Source organism: Mauremys mutica, chromosome 5, assembly GCF_020497125.1.
Source record: "Mauremys mutica isolate MM-2020 ecotype Southern chromosome 5, ASM2049712v1, whole genome shotgun sequence".
NCBI lineage: Eukaryota > Metazoa > Chordata > Testudines > Geoemydidae > Mauremys > Mauremys mutica.
The window spans coordinates 65,330,521-65,347,707 of NC_059076.1; the positions used below are offsets into that span (position 1 = coordinate 65,330,521).

The window sequence follows — 17,187 nt, forward strand, 5'->3', positions numbered from 1 at the left end:
CAGAGGGTTAAATAGGAATGTACATAGTACCTAGCTGAGGTACTGGGAAGGAGTTTATTCATTGCAACTTGTGGCCACATTTCCAGTGCAGTTAGGAGAATGTACAGTTCCCAGAGGTAAAAGACTTTGCAATGGGCCTACCGATCATGGGATAGGGTGAGACCTTGTGGCTTTCCCGAGCTGAAGTCCCCACTCTGCTGCACCGTGGCCCTCAGTGCAGGGAAGGTATTAGGACTCAGAGAGAGCTGAGTCCCAAGGGTAAGCTAGGGAGAGTCACCCTCGGTTATGGGTTGTATGGTAAGGAGCCCTGTAACCTCTGCACTGGAACCAATTAAATGTCTGGTATTAAAGAGTATGGATGATGGGCAGGAAGCGCCCCTCCCCTATGTTAAAGTTTAATAAAAGTTGTGGCCGGCCGCTTAATTCCATGCATCTGTCTGTCCTCATTTCACTTCTGTGTCTGCATCAATAAACACATTCTAACACGTCATAACAATTTGTTAAAAAAGAGAACAGTGTATAGTTTGCTCAAGGCTCACACTTGTGTATACTTCGGTTTGCTAAAGCCTCACTCTATAATAACAGATATTGAGTTACAAATGGGAATAGCCTCGTGCTTTTCTTTAGTTTATTTCTACAAAGTGAGGAGTAATGAGGAATTATTTCTTTGTTATAAACCAGCTATTTACTATTGTATTTATGTTCTGCAGACATCATAGACATGATCCACCTTCACTGGTGCAAGTAGGTGCTAATTGCCCCTTCTTGAGCTAGCAGGGCTTGCTCCAACAAGAAGGAATTCTTTCACCCTTGGGGCAGATAGGTGGCTGGTTGCATTGCTGCTTTTTCTTGGAAGTTCAGGGTAGGGCAGTTTCATACTGTATAAGAGCCCCAGGAGTGAAGTCTCCTGAAGCCAAGTGCTGCATGAGCCCATCCTTAGACTAGCCATGCCATGGTCTCTCCCCAGCCAGCACTGCCTACTTTTGGGGATCCATTGACCAGGTGCAGGCTCCCCATATAAATAAAGATGCAGGTGGCTTGGGCAATGCAAAAGCTTCCAGGGGCACTTTCCCTCACAAGAGGTCCTGTGTTCTGGGCTATACCAGCAGAACCAAGCCTACTTCAAGGCTGAGTGTAGCTCCATATTTCCAGGATCTGGAATTGGTGTCTACATAGCTATTTAATTTAGAATTTACAGTTCATATTTGTATGGTCTTCAGTTAGTGCCACGAGCAACTGTGCTTGAATAAGGAAATGCTTTTTCTCCACTGAGTTGTAGAGACTTTTTAAAACTGGAGATTTCTGTGGGAATACTGTATTTTTGCAAGAACTGGAACTCATTATTTTGATATCTATGTATCTATTTTCTCTAAATGTGTTCTTGTCTTTGCAACAGAATTCCAATTTTTAACATGTGATAGTGTTTATTGCTACCTGCAATCTTTTTCTTCTTTTGTCCAGGTTATTCAACAGAGAAATGAAGAGTGTGACCACACTCAATTTTTAATTGAAGAGAAGGAGTCTAAGGAAGAGGATTTTTATGAAGACCTTGACAGATTTGAAGAGAATGGTACCCAAGAGTCCCGCATCAGTCCTTACACTTTCTGCAAGGCTTTTCCTTTCCACATAATATTTGACAGAGATCTGGTGGTAACGCAGTGTGGCAATGCTATATACAGAGTCCTTCCACAGGTCAGACTATTGTCTTATGTGGACAGCTGTAACAAGTGTTTTAGATACTATTTTAATAACAACACTCAAGTGCTGTTATAATTTCTTATTTATTTATGGTATATTGTGATGTGATATAGTCTGCAAGGGTTAATTGTGAAGACATTAAATAGATTTGCAATTGTCTTTCTACATTACAGTACAGTGTTTAATTCCCACCTTAAAATGCAGTTGGACGTTGAAAATAGCACCTTCTTCCGGAACAGGTCTGGCCTCCATGTATTCAGGGGGTCTTACTTTAACAACAAAAAATATTTTATTATTTTTCAGGCTTATTAACATTGTAGAGCTAACATCGCTGCAGTATGACAAAGGTGCTAAATGCTCTTTTACATCAGCAACATCAGTGTTAACTAAGTTCTAATTACCAATTTCTAAGGGCCGATTTCTGACCTCAATATATGCCTATGAAACCCCACTGAACACAGTTGTTCTCACTTAGGATTGGGGGCCCTGTTATACTATGTACTGTGTAAACTCATAGGATAATGTGGTCCCTGCCCTGAAAAACGGACAATCTAATTTAAGACTAGATGAAGCTAGGGAGTGTAGTAAACAATATAAGGGAAGGGGGAGAGGGATGATGAGGATAGCGTTAATCAGATCATGCAGTGACATAGGCACTGTGAATATCTTGATGGTTCTGAATCATTTAAATATTTTTACAATATAGTTAATGTTACTGACCTGTTACCTCACCATTGTGATTTGGTGATTTCCTAGAAATGGCTCTTGAGGAGGAGTTGGAAAGAAGAGAGGTCAGTGGCTTCTCAGATGAGTTCAGGGTGGTTCATTGAACACATGTAACTAGTGACCTACTGAATATGGCCAGCAGAATCTTTATTAAAGGAGATAATAGGTGAGAAAACACAACTTGACTTTTTGACCCTAAGGTGAGTTTGTTAGGGAGGGCAGTTAGAAAAAACAACTTTTTACTTGTAAAGTGAAGGAATGTTGAGAGACCTCAGACACGATATGGTGCAGTGCTATTTTTGCAGAGTCACTTTCCAGAATAGAATTGCACTTTAAAATACATAGGCACCACAGCCATGACTTGAAAACCATAGTTTAGTCTCATATTTTATATAAAGAATGTACACCTGCATTCTCTATGTCTCTATTCTCTTCCACCTTGCATTGCATATGAAGTGAAAGAAATACAATCACCGTGTGAATATTTTCTGGTTGTAGAAAAATCCTTTATTTCTTTAGAAAATGAGCTTCTATTTGTCTTGTTTATGTTTTAGCTTCAGCCAGGAAACTGCAATCTATTGTCAGTTTTTTCCTTGGTTCGGCCTCATATTGATATTAGCTTCCATGGGATCCTCTCACATATCAACACTGTCTTTGTATTGAGGAGCAAGGTAACCAAATAACATTCATCTGGCTTTTGAATAAGTAAGTACATTTTACAAAGATAAGAGAAAACTCAGAGGCCCTCAGCAAAAATCTTTTGCACAGTAGTAAGTCCTGAGCCCATTCTGTGTCTTGGGCCAAGAAAAAGCCAGATGCCTGAATTCATATGTGGTTGTTAGGTTGGGCTATAGGTGCAGATACAGGGAGGTACATACTTTTGCACCTATGATACCTTCTTTAGAAACAATGATCCTATACAATAATATTACAGAACTGCAGCCTTCTACTAGGAGTAACTGTATAACAGCAAAACCAACAAGGAGTCCTTGTGGCACCTTAGAGACTAACAAATGTATTTGGGCATAAGCTTTCGTGGGCTAGAACCCACTTCATCAGATGCATGGAGTGGAAAATGCAGGAGCAGGTCTAAATATATGAAAATATGGGAGTTGCCTTACCAAGTGTGAGGTCAGTCTAATGAGACAATTCAGTTAACAGTAGAATACAAAGGGAGGAAAAATAACTTTTGTAGTGGTAATGAGAGTGGCCCATTTTAAACAGAAGACAAGAAAGTGTTAGTAGACGGAAATTAGTATGGGAGAAATTAGATTTAGGTTTTGTAATGACCCAACCACTCCCAGTCTTTATTCAGCCTAATTTGATGGGGTCCAGTTTGCAAATTAATTCCAGTTCTGCAGTTTTGAATTGGAGTCTGTTTTTGTTAGTCTACTGTTTGAAAGTGCATGCATGCAGTCTCAGTGTCAACAAAAACATAGTGCAGACAAAAGAAAGAGCGCAAGCTAAATATCAAACTGTTTTGAAGAAATCAGAAGAAATTGGGAAGTAGTGGTTGTGCAGGCAAAGAAAGACACTAAAGTAATTGAGATAGGAAACCTTAGAAAAGTTAAAAATACTATAGTTTGGCATGTTCAAGAAACCTGTTCATTTGGTCTTCAGTGTAGCCTATGCTTCATGGATAGATTCCAGACACCCTGATCTTTCCTCTAGTGAAGGTTTACGTGTGTCTGTTTGCATGTGCACATGCACATGTGTTTGGTGAAGTAACACAGGAATCATTGTTATTTAAAAATTATCACTTTTTCATTACAAGGAAGGATTGTTGGATGTAGAAAAGTTGGAGTGTGAAGATGAACTAACTGGCACGGAAATCAGCTGCTTACGCCTCAAAGGTCAAATGATCTACTTACCTGAAGCAGACAGCATTCTCTTTCTTTGTTCTCCAAGGTACTTTAAGCAATAAAAGTACTCTATTTGACAATGTGGAATAGCCACCAAATTGCACGAGTGTCTCTAAATGTGTGGATGACTATAGAAACTCACTGGACCAGATTCTGTTCTAAGTTATAGTGGTGCAAGCCCAGTGATATAAGGGAGTTGCATGTAGAGAACAGAATGTGGTGCATTTGTAAAATCATTCATTACAAACATTGGGACATATTATCCCATCTTTTTCTAAGCAGCACACCTCATTAACTGAGTGGTTTTTAATAAGTCATGACATTTGGTTTATGAATTTCATAACCCTAAGAACTAGGAATCAAGTTTCTCATCTGGCGACATGCTCAAATAGTAGCTTCAATGCAGTTTTCACAGTGAGATGCAGTGATATTTAAGAATCAGCTGGAAAATTAATTTGGAAAATAAATTATGTAATGGACTCATGTCATAGCATGACAACTGTCATCTTGATTGTGATGAGGGATTGAACTGAGGACCTTCAGAGCTAAAAGCATAAACCTTTATAGTTTTGCTAAAGGATCAGTCTTATAGCAGTGAGATAACACATTCATATCCTTTGTGGAGTGGGCACAGGTGAGAGACTGGTAACATACACTGACCAGTAGGTTATAATAGCATTGCTATTATGGGGTGGTGGTATTTTAGACATTTATAAAATGCATCAATCAGGGCTCTGTATGCACATGTACAATAAAGACATGGATTAATGCGTACAATTACAAGGTAGTTGATGGAAGCTACTTGTTTTACCGTACTCCCAATCGTTAATTAAAAGTATTACCTCACTATTTACCCATTTAACCCCAATCCCTGCTACTAATCAATATTTTAAAGGATCTCTTAGGCAAGTTTACTTTAATGTGCATTTCATTTTATAATGAAATTCATTTCTCGATCTAACAGTGTAATGAACTTGGATGATTTAACCAGAAGAGGGTTATATCTGAGTGACATTCCGTTGCATGATGCTACCCGTGACCTAGTCCTTTTGGGAGAGCAGTTCAGAGAGGAATACAAGCTGACTCAAGAACTGGAGATCCTCACAGACAGACTTCAGCACACACTAAGAGCACTGGAAGATGAGAAGAAAAAGACAGACACGTAAGAATTAATTCCCAGTTTTAAATTGGAACAAAAACGGCTGGTTATTGTGGAGCCAAGAGAGCACAAACTTTTTTGTCTTTATAATGTTGTATAGTCTGAAGGTTCTCAAACATTAGCTGCAATATAGAATACCACATGCATAGAAAACTGAAGGACTCCTTTCCTTCTTTGCTGTAAAGAGCTAAAAACTAAAGTGAAGCAACAGTCCCCATAGCTTTAGAAATGACCTAAGAGAGCAGTGTTCCAGGAAAACATCTTACTGAGGCTGTGTTAGGCAGAGCTAGTGACAACATGCCAATGATACAGAAATCACTGTATAATTTACTACGTTCCCTGTAAATAAAGAAGATAATTCATAGGGATCAGGCCATTTGAAATAACATTGAGAGAAATAATAAAATATTAAGTAATTATTGATCTACCATATGTAACATTTAATTATGAAAATTTAAATTTGAAAATGACAGAAAACACAATCAGGCTACACGGAATTTGATTTCCTTATTTGAAAATTGTATTACAGTCTAGAGGCAGCCAAAAATAAAAGACTATTTAAAGTCCTGCTATGGTAAGATTCTATGAATTGGCTTTTCTATGCCTTGTGAGAGGTGAACTAGTGCACAGTACATTAAACATGCAAATTATTACTATTACATAATGATCTCTAGACAGAACTAGAGAGAAGACTAGTTACTGGTAAATTAAGTATCTGGCTCTGAGACAAGCAGGATTTGACTAGTAGTCAAATGTCCTATTTGAAAAATACTCACCAGTGCTGTAGTAGCAGTTTCTCCAGGTCTGTCAGTACCTAATAGGGATGTTGACAACGTCCTGCTGTCAAGTCTGTTGTTCTGTTGCTTAACCTGTAGAGTGGTGGCTGTCACTGCAAATGAGTGGCAAGGAAATGATGAGTTGAAGGAACTGAAAAACAAAGGAAGCTTTAAAAAAATCCTACTTTTTATTTGTTTTGTTTGACTTGTAAAAACACTCTTACCATCAGTGAACAGTAACCTGTTTGGCACCCAATAGGAAAGGCAGCATCAATTATTGCTCTAACACACGCCAGAAAATAGTCCATAACTATATTTAATGCAACAGAAAGGTTGCACAAAAAATCAGAAAATCTAAAAGTTAGGATTCTGGTGACAGTATTCATTGAGCCATGTTGCAAATCCTGTTTTTTTGGCATCTGTATACAATATTACATTAAAGACATACCTAGCGATAATAGTTTCAAGGTGCACATTAAAATGGGAAACTAGGGACTGAAAATGCTGTATTTGTGTAATGCATAACTTCTGCTGTTAGAAGTGTAGATTTTGCATTTCTAATTTTTAACTTTGTCCGAACCATTTCTGCAGCAATTTGCGTCTTTTTTTTTTTAAACAAAGAAAACATGTATCTCTTTTAAAATGTTAGCATTTAAATTGTCCCAATTAGGCTTTTACTTTCACATCTCATTGAGGTGAATAGAGTGTGAGAGTGGTATGTTCCTACCTTTGCTGCTTCTCTTCTTTAGCTGGAGACATTTTTCTACAAGACTTGGTTAGTAGGGGCTGCAGCACATCAGTATAAGATCACCTTTTTTAAATGAAAGTTTAAAATTTCCAGTATATTGTGGAATCCATTAAAAACTTCAAAATTTTCTTCATGCCAGGGATTGTCTCCTCTCTCCAGTATCAATACAGTTCTTTGTTTTGATATGGTTTGTTTTTTGGAGGCTTATGCGATTTGAGTTTGTGAGGCATTTAAAATCTCCCTGACCCAAACTTGGCTTGGATCCTGTGATCCGATCTATATGGTCAACCCCCATCCTCACACAGTGTCCCATTGCGGTTAGTGGGACTTCATGCAGGAAGAGGAGGCCACCTGCACAGGGCTTATTGCAGGAGTGGGATCTCTCTGAGCAGCAGTCTGAGAGCATCAGTCCCAATACTCAAAAATGTAATGAGAGAAAACATACAGTGATATCACAAAAGGCTTTAATAATATTTAAGTGGATGCATTTTGGACATGCTAAGAGGTGATTTTTCTGTTGCTGCTAACGTGTATTTATAAATTATTCCCTTCCTCACCAAAACCTAGAAAAGCACATACTCTTCAGTAGGGACTTTGGGTCCAATCCTGCCACCTTTGCTTACTTGAAAATTCACTTAAGTCTGAGAGATGTTAGTGCCATCAGATTGCAAAACAATTCTGCCCATGATTTTCAGAACAGACTTACAGCAAAAATGACAGAAGTTTGAAACTTAGCATAGAAATAGGACTCAGCCATCCAACCTTTACTTATGAAAGTAGCCCTTGCTCATGTAAGTCGTTCCAGTGAAATCTCTTTTGAATTTGCTGTCCCTGACACCAGAACTCTGCCTCATTCCTTGTACTTGGTGATGGCAAGGACCAAGACACATGATTTCTTGTGTGACATTGCATAAAGGGAGGAAAAACGCCTTGTACTTTCTTTCCTTCCCTTTTTCCACACATGCAGAAGGTACCACAATCATACCCATCAGGTGCAAGAGAGTTTAGAATTGCGTAGGGAGATCAGGGGTGTGTTAAAACAGTTTAAGTAATTCTAGTAATTGAGACTAAACGCTTTGATGTATTTAAAATAAAGTAATTTTAGAAAATCCCATCTATTATTCTTTGGGGAAATGCATCCATCCATTATTCTTATCTCTTTTCCTCATCTTTCTCATCCTGTTTATTCCTTTCTTCTTAGCTTTCATGTGTCTCTTAGCCTGTAGTGTTTATTGCAGGCTGTATAACCAATGAGATCTGCCAGAACTTTAAAATGCATAATTTTAGATTGCAAAGTAGTATCATTTTTTCTGAGTTACCATCAGATTTTTTTTGCTAAGCCCTGAATTGTTACTGCTTTGGCAAATTGCTGAGTTTGAGTTCTGTACAGTGGCAGATGAAAAGCTGAAAAGGGGTGAACATGAGGGTAGAATATGGGCATATGTGTATGATTTAGTTTTTAATGTGCATTGCGATGTACAATATACACTGTTTTCTTTTTGTCATATGGACTGTTCGATTTGTTGAAAAAATGTAATAAACCCTAAGGATGAGATACTGCACTTGTGTAAATTGTTGTAGACCCATTGAAATCAGTGGAGCAAACCCAAGTTACACCAGCTGAGGATCTGGCCACATACTTTAGGAATAAGAAAAAGAAGTACCAGGTATCTTTAACAGATTATGTCAAAGGAATTATCAATATATTTCTTAGTAGTTAAGTGGTGGCTTTGACCTATTAGCATGTGTGTTTGTAATATAATTGCCTTAACCATATGAACCACAGTGATGTATATCAGAGCCTGGTGTTTAAGGAATAGACTCCAGTATAAGCCTCGTACATCACTTAACTGTTGGAAATCATTAATGTATAATAACCCCTCAGGGTCATATTTAAATATTACATTTATTCTCTCTCTCTCTCTCTCTCTCTCTTTCTCATATCCCTTACTTATTTTACCTGTCTAGATTGCTGTATTCTGTCCTTCCACCATCTGTTGCAAATGAACTAAGACACAAACGTCCTGTGCCAGCTAAGCGGTATGATAATGTGACCATTCTCTTCAGTGGCATAGTTGGATTCAATGCATTCTGCAGTAAACATGCCTCTGGAGAGGGAGCCATGAAAATTGTTAATCTTTTAAATGACCTTTACACAAGATTTGATATTCTGACTGATTCACGAAGGAATCCGTTTGTTTATAAGGTAAATATGAGATTTTAGGGCATTGCTACTGTGTTGCTATAAGGTAGTGTCATAAAATAAATATAATCTCAGTTCAGTCCATTAACTTTACATGTTTTAACAACTTTGATGTGGATTTAGTCTGCAGTGAAGAAAAGAACACGTCCACTGCTAGTTTTAACAATATACAGAGTGAAGAACTCTTATTTGGAACTCTGCACATTGAAATAAATGCATGCAATCATTAAAATAAGTACTTTTTGGTAAATAAAGGTAGAATAAGCTGCTAATCAATAGGTAGTGAGCTCTCCAACTAATTTTAAGAAGTTGTATACATGAATCTCCAAGAATGTGTTAGGAATATGGAAAAAGATGAAGGGAAAAATATTTGAAGTGTCTAGCAATCTTAAAAGAAACACCACAGTAGCTCTAGCTTTCTGAAGCATAATTGCCAAACATGTTTTGATAGGTGGAGACAGTTGGAGACAAGTATATGACAGTGAGTGGTCTACCAGAGCCATGCATTCATCATGCACGATCTATCTGCCACCTGGCATTGGATATGATGGAAATAGCAGGACAGGTTCAAGTAGATGGAGAGCCTGTACAGGTTAGTATTTGTCCAGGATTCAGTAAGGCCTGTTGAATTTTTTTAAAACCCACTACTGAAATACAATAAAACTCAAAGTCCAGTCTTCACAAGTTTTATTATTGCTAGAAGATGAGTGATCTTTTCAGTGATATGAAGAAACAGAAATATGTGTGACATGTATAACCTATGCCCCCAAACTCCCAAAACATAGTTACTGTGTTTACCAATCTTAAGGACCAAATTCTACCCAGAGCCATGTATGTTTGTCTGCCATTGATTTCAGTGTGCAAGCTGCAACTGCTCATCTGAGTGCAATATGTATTTGCTTGAAGCACAGAGTATAGAATGATAGTGTTATCTCAACAACCCATTTTGATTCTGGTTCAGAGCCACCAGCCGGCATGGGAAAATCTTTCATTCTAGAGCAATGTATGTTTCCATAGGCATTTGTTGAAGTGGAGAATGGCAGTACTGTGACTACTAGAAGTTACATTTTGAATTAACACAGAATTAGACGTCTTGTAATAATCTTTCATTTTCAGAAAAATAACCTCTGGATAAACAGGCACATTCCCATGTACATGAATGGAGTTGTCCCTGCTTCTGCCAGTAGCTTATTAGGTCCTGGGTATTTCACTGTATTTGTGAGTATAGAAGTGGAGAAGGCCTGATTTGATACTCTGCAATAACTGAGAAGTCTTTTAAAGGACTTAGCCCATTCTTCATAGTGAGAAGCATCTTTGCTAATAAGCATTATGTCTGTATGAAACTGAGCCACAAAAACCCTGCTGAACAAATACTATGGTTGTAGGGTTCTTTAAGTGTATGTACCATGATTCACTTGTGACCTTTTTATCACTGAATAAAATCATTATATATTAAATGGTTGGGATCCTCCATAAGTAAGAAATCCTGCTGGCTCATGTTCTTGTAGAATTATAAATTTGGAGCCAGTTGTTACAGTATATGAATTGGGCTTTGTTAAAAATGTAGTGAAATAATTGCAAGATTTTCCCAGTTCCAAATTAGTTTGTATATGTACAGGGTTTCATGGAAAGGGACACGTTCTTAATTCTGAGTCAGTGTACCTCATAATTTATATGGAAAAATGTAGGATGGTGCCTTCCACTTAATTCAATAACTGCTTAATTTAATCAAAACAGGAACCAAACTATTTGTTTTTAAAATAATGACTCCCACCCATTCTTTTGATTACTTTAGGCATGAATTATGAATAATTCAATCATCATTTATAGAAAGAGGCCATTTTTCAAGGCTCCGTTGAAAGTACTCATGATTTACACCAGTTTTCCTGGGAGTGCAATCATGCCCCTCGTTAGCAAAAATAGCAATTATTCTGAATGGAGCAGAAATAAAACAATCTCACAAAAGACCTATTTTAACGAGAGGTGGGCTCTCACTCTGGAGAAGCTCTGTTGGATATATGCTCCTGTAATAGAGAATTTGGCCTGATGATTTTACCAAAAAGCTGTATAATTCAGACATTATTATTAATATTATAAGTACTGCCCTGTGCTATCCAAGATGTGCCGTGCACCTTGGTGATCAGATGGGGTTAGTCATTAATTTCAGGCAATGGACTTGGTGAAAGGAAAAGACACTCTATCACCCTTGCAAATGTGTTCACACATGAGATTTTTGAGTTATGTATCTGTGTGTTCAGTTCAGATGACAGTATGCAATATGTTAGACTTAAAAGTTGCTCATTACTCTACATTTTAACTTCAAAATCCTTATGTTCCTTTTTTAAACAAGAATATATGTATATATATAAAAGTCAGCTTGTGTCTTGTGCACCTAATATGTAAACCTCTGTGTTTGAAGTCTCCAGGTGGCTTAGGTAACATGCACAATAGCCAAATTCTGCTCTGAGTTACACTCACAACTCATTAAAATCAACGAGTGTATTCTTATGCTCTTCCTTTGGGGGGTGCCACAAAACTCACAGCCTGGGCATGAGACTATGATGATGTGAAGCCACCTTTGTGTCCTTCCAGTTGTGGGCTGCTACAAAGGGTGAAACGGCACCTGATGTAACTTAGATAGCCCTGGAGGGTTCCTACAGGTGGCAGTGCCACACAGAATCATCCTAACAGCTTCCACTGTGGCTCCAGTCTCCATTCCCCACCACCAGCACACTTCTGTTCCAGGATTTGTGGAGTGGGCCTCAGAAGAGAGCCTGCAGTCGTCGGTATCCTGTGCCAAGATAATTCTTCTCCGGCCGAATCTGCCCTTATGCTTTGAAAAAGTGGGCCTGATTTTCCACTGTTGTGCACTTTGTATAGTCATGTACAGCTGTGCAAAGTGGGTGTAGAATGCTACCATTCTGAATGAATAGTATTTTAGACTCAGTCTGCACAGCAGTAAATGACTACACATGGTGTAAGGCGATAAAGAATCAAGACTGGTGTCTTTATAAAAGATGAACTCCATCATTTAAAAAATGCACATTATATATATTTAGTTGGAAACATCAAGTTAGTAAAATCTTGAACTATAAAACATTCAAACTTGCTTTTTCTTGTTAAAGATAACTATAGGTATCCACACTGGGGAGGTGGTTACAGGTGTCATAGGCCAAAGGATGCCGCGCTACTGTCTCTTTGGAAACACTGTTAATCTAACAAGCAGAACAGAAACCACTGGAGAAAAAGGAAAAATCAATGTTTCTGAATACACCTATAGGTGAGAGATGCAAAACCCCTTCTTGATAAGAATTTCAAAAGAAACAGCTTTATCAATGTACCTTTAAAGTAACTTCAGAGGTGATAGTGACAATCCCACTCAGTATATTACAGCACATGTATTTTCATGAAATGTTGTGTCAAGTTCCATTACTATGAATCACTGTTTCCATAGGAAACAATTATATTCAGCCACAGGAATTTGTGATGAGACATGATAACCATCGTAAGATATTTGTTGGGGTTCCCCTCAGACATCTTCCGCTCAGGTTACCCAAGAATTCAATCCAACTCCAGGCTTGTCACTCAGATTCCTTTATTTGGTATAAAGCAAAGCTACACTGAGTTGACCAGACTCAAGTGTAGGGGGTTAGTATAGGGGGTACCACACATCCAAAATTATGCAGAAAACTTCTTCCTTCATATACATTTACACATTTCATTGCATTCACTATACATTTCATTACATGTTTTGGGATTGGCTTGGCTACTTTGTAGGAACCAACTCCTGTACAGAATGCTCTGTACACTTACTATCCATGCATTACTTACTCTTTTCCTCATCTTATGTTCCAGACTTATCTTATCCATTGCTACCTTGTCCATTGTAAATGGTTCCCTGGGTGTTTTCCCTTATTTTAGCTAATTCCTATATTCTTTTTCCAGACTACTGTTCGATTTATCATCCATTTCCAATTATTCATGTTAAGCCCAGCCTACAATATTGCCTGACAATCTAATTACTGTGCCCTCAGATGTAGCATGTTTAATGTTTTCTCTGTATGTGTATGTGTGTGGAGGGGTACTCTAATGTTTGTTTTTAATTTCAGGTGTCTTATGTCGCCAGAAAATTCAGATCCTCAATTCCACCTAGAACACAGAGGCCCTGTTTCCATGAAGGGTAAAAAAGAACCAATGCAAGTTTGGTTTTTGTCCAGAAAGAGTACAGAGACAGAGGTATGACTAACCAAAGAGTAATTCTTTTTTAAAACAAGGCATAAATACAAGAAGTTTAATCTAAACCACTGAGAACCATTTTCACTTGCAAAACTAAATGTTCCCTACAAGAAATGAACCATTTTGTAAAATGTTGTTCCATTAATGTGTTTACTGTCTTGACAGCAGATTAAAGGTCTTGATTATTTATCTTTGCTGTTTATGCATTCTCTAAAAAAAACACTTTTGTATTTTAAAAAGTCCTTGAGGGAGTGCCAAGTGTTTAAATATTTATCTGTCCTTACAGATTTCTCTATTATATTAGACTTTGTAATATACAGCTGACATCTATAGTTAGTGCCATTTGAAAACTCTCCATTTGCCTGCCTGCAGTGAGTGAAATACTGCAGTCTCTCCTATTTTTAGATGCAAGTCCAGCAACTACCTCTGTGTGGGCTCCCTATTGAAGTCAGTGGGACCCTGTGCGGGCACAGGGTTCTGCCTGGATAGAGGCTTTTGCATGTTTAATTTAGGAAGATACAGAGTCGAACTTTGTAAAAACACTGAAGTGACTTCAGAGCCTGAATCCCATTTTCTGAAGTGACTTAAGGAGCAACATCTAAATACCTTTAAAAATCTGGGCCTTGGCAGCCTAAGTCTCATTCAGAGTCCCAAGTGCCTAAATCTCTTTTGAAAATGGGACTTAGGCTGCTAAGCCACTTAGTCACTTTTGCAAATTTTACCCACAATTTTACTGCAAGTATTTGAACAAGCAAATGCTGACTTTTTAATGGTACCTACTAAATGTTGATATTTCTTATTCCAGGGGAATATACTTCAGGGAACAGTCTATATTTTCTCTAGAAAACTTATCTGTAGACTTTAGCACAGACTCCATAACCTTTCATTAATATTCTTTGTGTCACCTTTTGATGATACTTTGCTAGTTGTGTTTTATACCAATTGCAAAATATACCATAGTTTCATATGACTGACATTTCCCTTTGAGATCCATAGTCAGAGGTAAAAGAGGTTTTATCAAAACATTTTTCACTTTTCCCTACATTATAAGCAATATAAGTAATAACACGTGTTATTTTTAAATTATCTCTGATTCTCATTGATTGATTCATGTTGGTAATGTGCCACTTCCGACCCTTCATCCCAGAAGGCAGTGATGACATCACCTTCTGCTAATTAGATCACAATAATTAACAGGAGAGGTAAATGTTTTCAGCAAGTGGATAGAGATTTTATGCCAAACCTTAAGGCCCAAAGCCTCTGCAGTGTCAGTAGATAGCAATGGAAGTCCTAGCGGCTCAGCACCTCTTAGCTATGTCATCCAGTAACATAGTGCAACATAATTACCTCCTAGGAGGCTCTGCTTTCCAAGCACCCATATTTGCATTTTGTTTTCTTTTTCTGTTCTCCACTTAAGCACTCAACAATTTTAGGACTGCGTTTGAACTGAGCATTGGCCACAGTAGCTCTGGCTCTGTCGCTTGTTTTTCACTTCCTGATGCCCCTGTTTACATGTTTTTAGAACAAAGTGCAGCCGCAGCTTCACTCCTGACAGGCAGGTTTGTTTTAAAAAACACAGAACTAGGACAGCCCAGTTAGTAGAAAAGCTCAGGGGTTTTTGGGTTTTTTTTTTTACCTTTTTATGGTTTACAACATTCCAAAAATGGTGAAAATTGCAGCCAAAATAAAGGGAATAGGGAATAAAAATATTTGTTACTTAATATAGCATCCACCATGTCGGAGGCAGCTGATGTAAGTATTGCTAAGGTCCCTCCAGATGCTTCATACCCCATGTTTCCCATTTTCAGAGACTCTTCACTTCTCACACTGCTAGTTCCCCAATCCTATCCCAAACATATTCCCTCCTGCAACAGCAATCTCTCTGACTTCCCACGCTGCAGCATAAATGGCTGGAGGGAATCTGTGCCTGGGGTAGTCCTGTGCCTTCCAAGGAGCCTTGGACAGTCAGGGACAAATTAGGGTACGTTGTCACCTAACAGGTGGAATTGTCATAATTCTACTAATAAGGCACCCAAAGCCTGTGATCCTGGCACAACAATATTCCTGCTTTACTATGCACTGTCTTCTTTATTTATAATAAAGCTGCAATGGAAAGTATCAAACTTATTTTGTCACTGCATGTCACATTGCTGTTTCAAAGAAAATCCCTTATTTCTCAAACTTCCCTTACATGCACTCAAGGAAATAAAGCAAGATGTTTACTGAGCTGGGGGAAGAGGAAGAGGACGCTGGATAGGGTGCAATGCTGTGTCCCAAACAACTTACTGGTCTGGCAGTAATGATGATTTGTGGGTATTACTTCGCTTTGCATTTCTCATTTGCCTATCCGCCCTACCATGAAAGTATCATATTCACTGCTTTCCTCCAGACTCTCTTGCTGTTATTTGCCTCAGCTTTTGATATTGTTGTATTTTTGCTGTGGGTGTGTATTCCAAGCCCTTTTTGTGGATCATGTAACCTTTCTCGTGTCCTGATAGTACTGAATAACATTATGCAATGTGTGTGCCATAACTAACCCTTTTAATCTGGTGCTTTTCACATGTGCTCTTTGTCTCCATCATCATTATAAAACTATTCTATTACTGCTGTCCATTTTCCTTCAGTATGTCATCATGTGGTATTCCAGTTCCTTCAGGGAATAACAGTTGACATACTGTGCTAATTAGTGATGAGAAAACAACAGCTCTTTTGATGGTATTGTACAATTTCCACCTGTATATACTACATATACATTTTTTATATTGAGAAGAGGGGGTTGGTTGTCTGATACTGCAATTTGAATTGTGTGTAAATGTAATTCTATCCAAATGCTGCTCTCTTGCTGTTTAGTTTTCATTGATTTATATTAACTGACTCAACTGACTTGTGCATAATAGATTTCTGGACAATTTTGTGCCACTCACAGTGCTTCGGTTCTTTTCCAATAGACCATAAACACTGAAAGGCACACTGGTGGGACAAGGTTATCAGGCAAAGCCTTTTGTTTTGGTCTCTTTAGTTTTCAGAAGTGATTATGTTTAAGCCCTTGGAAGAATATGATAATATTCTGGTCAACAAGTCAGGAATAATTAAATTAGTTTCAATGTATAGGGCATTCCTCTTGGAATAATATGTTCATTCTTAGCTCAATGATATTTTCTGAATATCTGCTTTATACAATTATGTTAGTACAGTGCAATTACTTATGTGTACAAAATGAAAGTTTGTCTATAGTATATCTATCTTATCAGCACAAAAATGTATGTATAAATGTTTCATGCTTCTGTGTAAAAGGAACTGTGATAAATTATTTTTTCCATTTGGTCTTTGGAAACTTTATTTCTTCAATAAAAATAAACATCTGAATATTACACTTGCTAGAACATATGTATCTTCTCCTTAATTCTGAAGTCTGAATCTGAATCTTTTGCATGCTGTCAGATGTCACTTAGGGCATGAACAAGGCTCTGCCATCCTTGTCTATCATGCTGTTCGCTGAAATGGCTACCCCACTGTGTTTCTAAAGCTTAACTTTTTTATGAGGATAGGTTATTGGTCTATCATTCAACCCCCAATTTCGAGGATCAGAGGACTGCTTTTCATCTGGTCCCTTTCTGTACCTTGACATGTCCAGCTGAAGTGCCCTTAGCAGGAGTTAAAACTCCTGCCAGCATAGTTCACAGGGTCACTGGAGCACACAAGCCTCCCCACCAGGTCAAGATGCAGTCCCCAGGGAAGGATTATGCAGAGTGCATTCTTCAGCTGTTTGCCAAACTATG

General features: G+C 38.1%; 1 protein-coding gene across 2 annotated transcripts in view; it reads left to right on the plus strand.

The window, feature by feature from the left end:
• Positions 1 to 16,764, plus strand: part of GUCY1B1 (guanylate cyclase 1 soluble subunit beta 1) — a 56,108-nt gene extending 39,344 nt beyond the window's left edge. For both annotated transcript variants that reach the window (XM_045017238.1, XM_045017239.1), the window contains exons 6-14: positions 1,462 to 1,692; positions 2,979 to 3,095; positions 4,199 to 4,332; positions 5,251 to 5,448; positions 8,938 to 9,175; positions 9,624 to 9,764; positions 12,298 to 12,452; positions 13,282 to 13,408; positions 15,611 to 16,764. In XM_045017238.1, the coding sequence (XP_044873173.1) occupies positions 1,462 to 1,692; positions 2,979 to 3,095; positions 4,199 to 4,332; positions 5,251 to 5,448; positions 8,938 to 9,175; positions 9,624 to 9,764; positions 12,298 to 12,452; positions 13,282 to 13,408; positions 15,611 to 15,634 (1,365 nt within the window). In that variant the 3' untranslated portion in view covers positions 15,635 to 16,764. The remainder of the gene's footprint in view (positions 1 to 1,461; positions 1,693 to 2,978; positions 3,096 to 4,198; positions 4,333 to 5,250; positions 5,449 to 8,937; positions 9,176 to 9,623; positions 9,765 to 12,297; positions 12,453 to 13,281; positions 13,409 to 15,610) is intronic.
• The last annotated feature ends 423 nt before the right edge of the window (positions 16,765 to 17,187 follow it).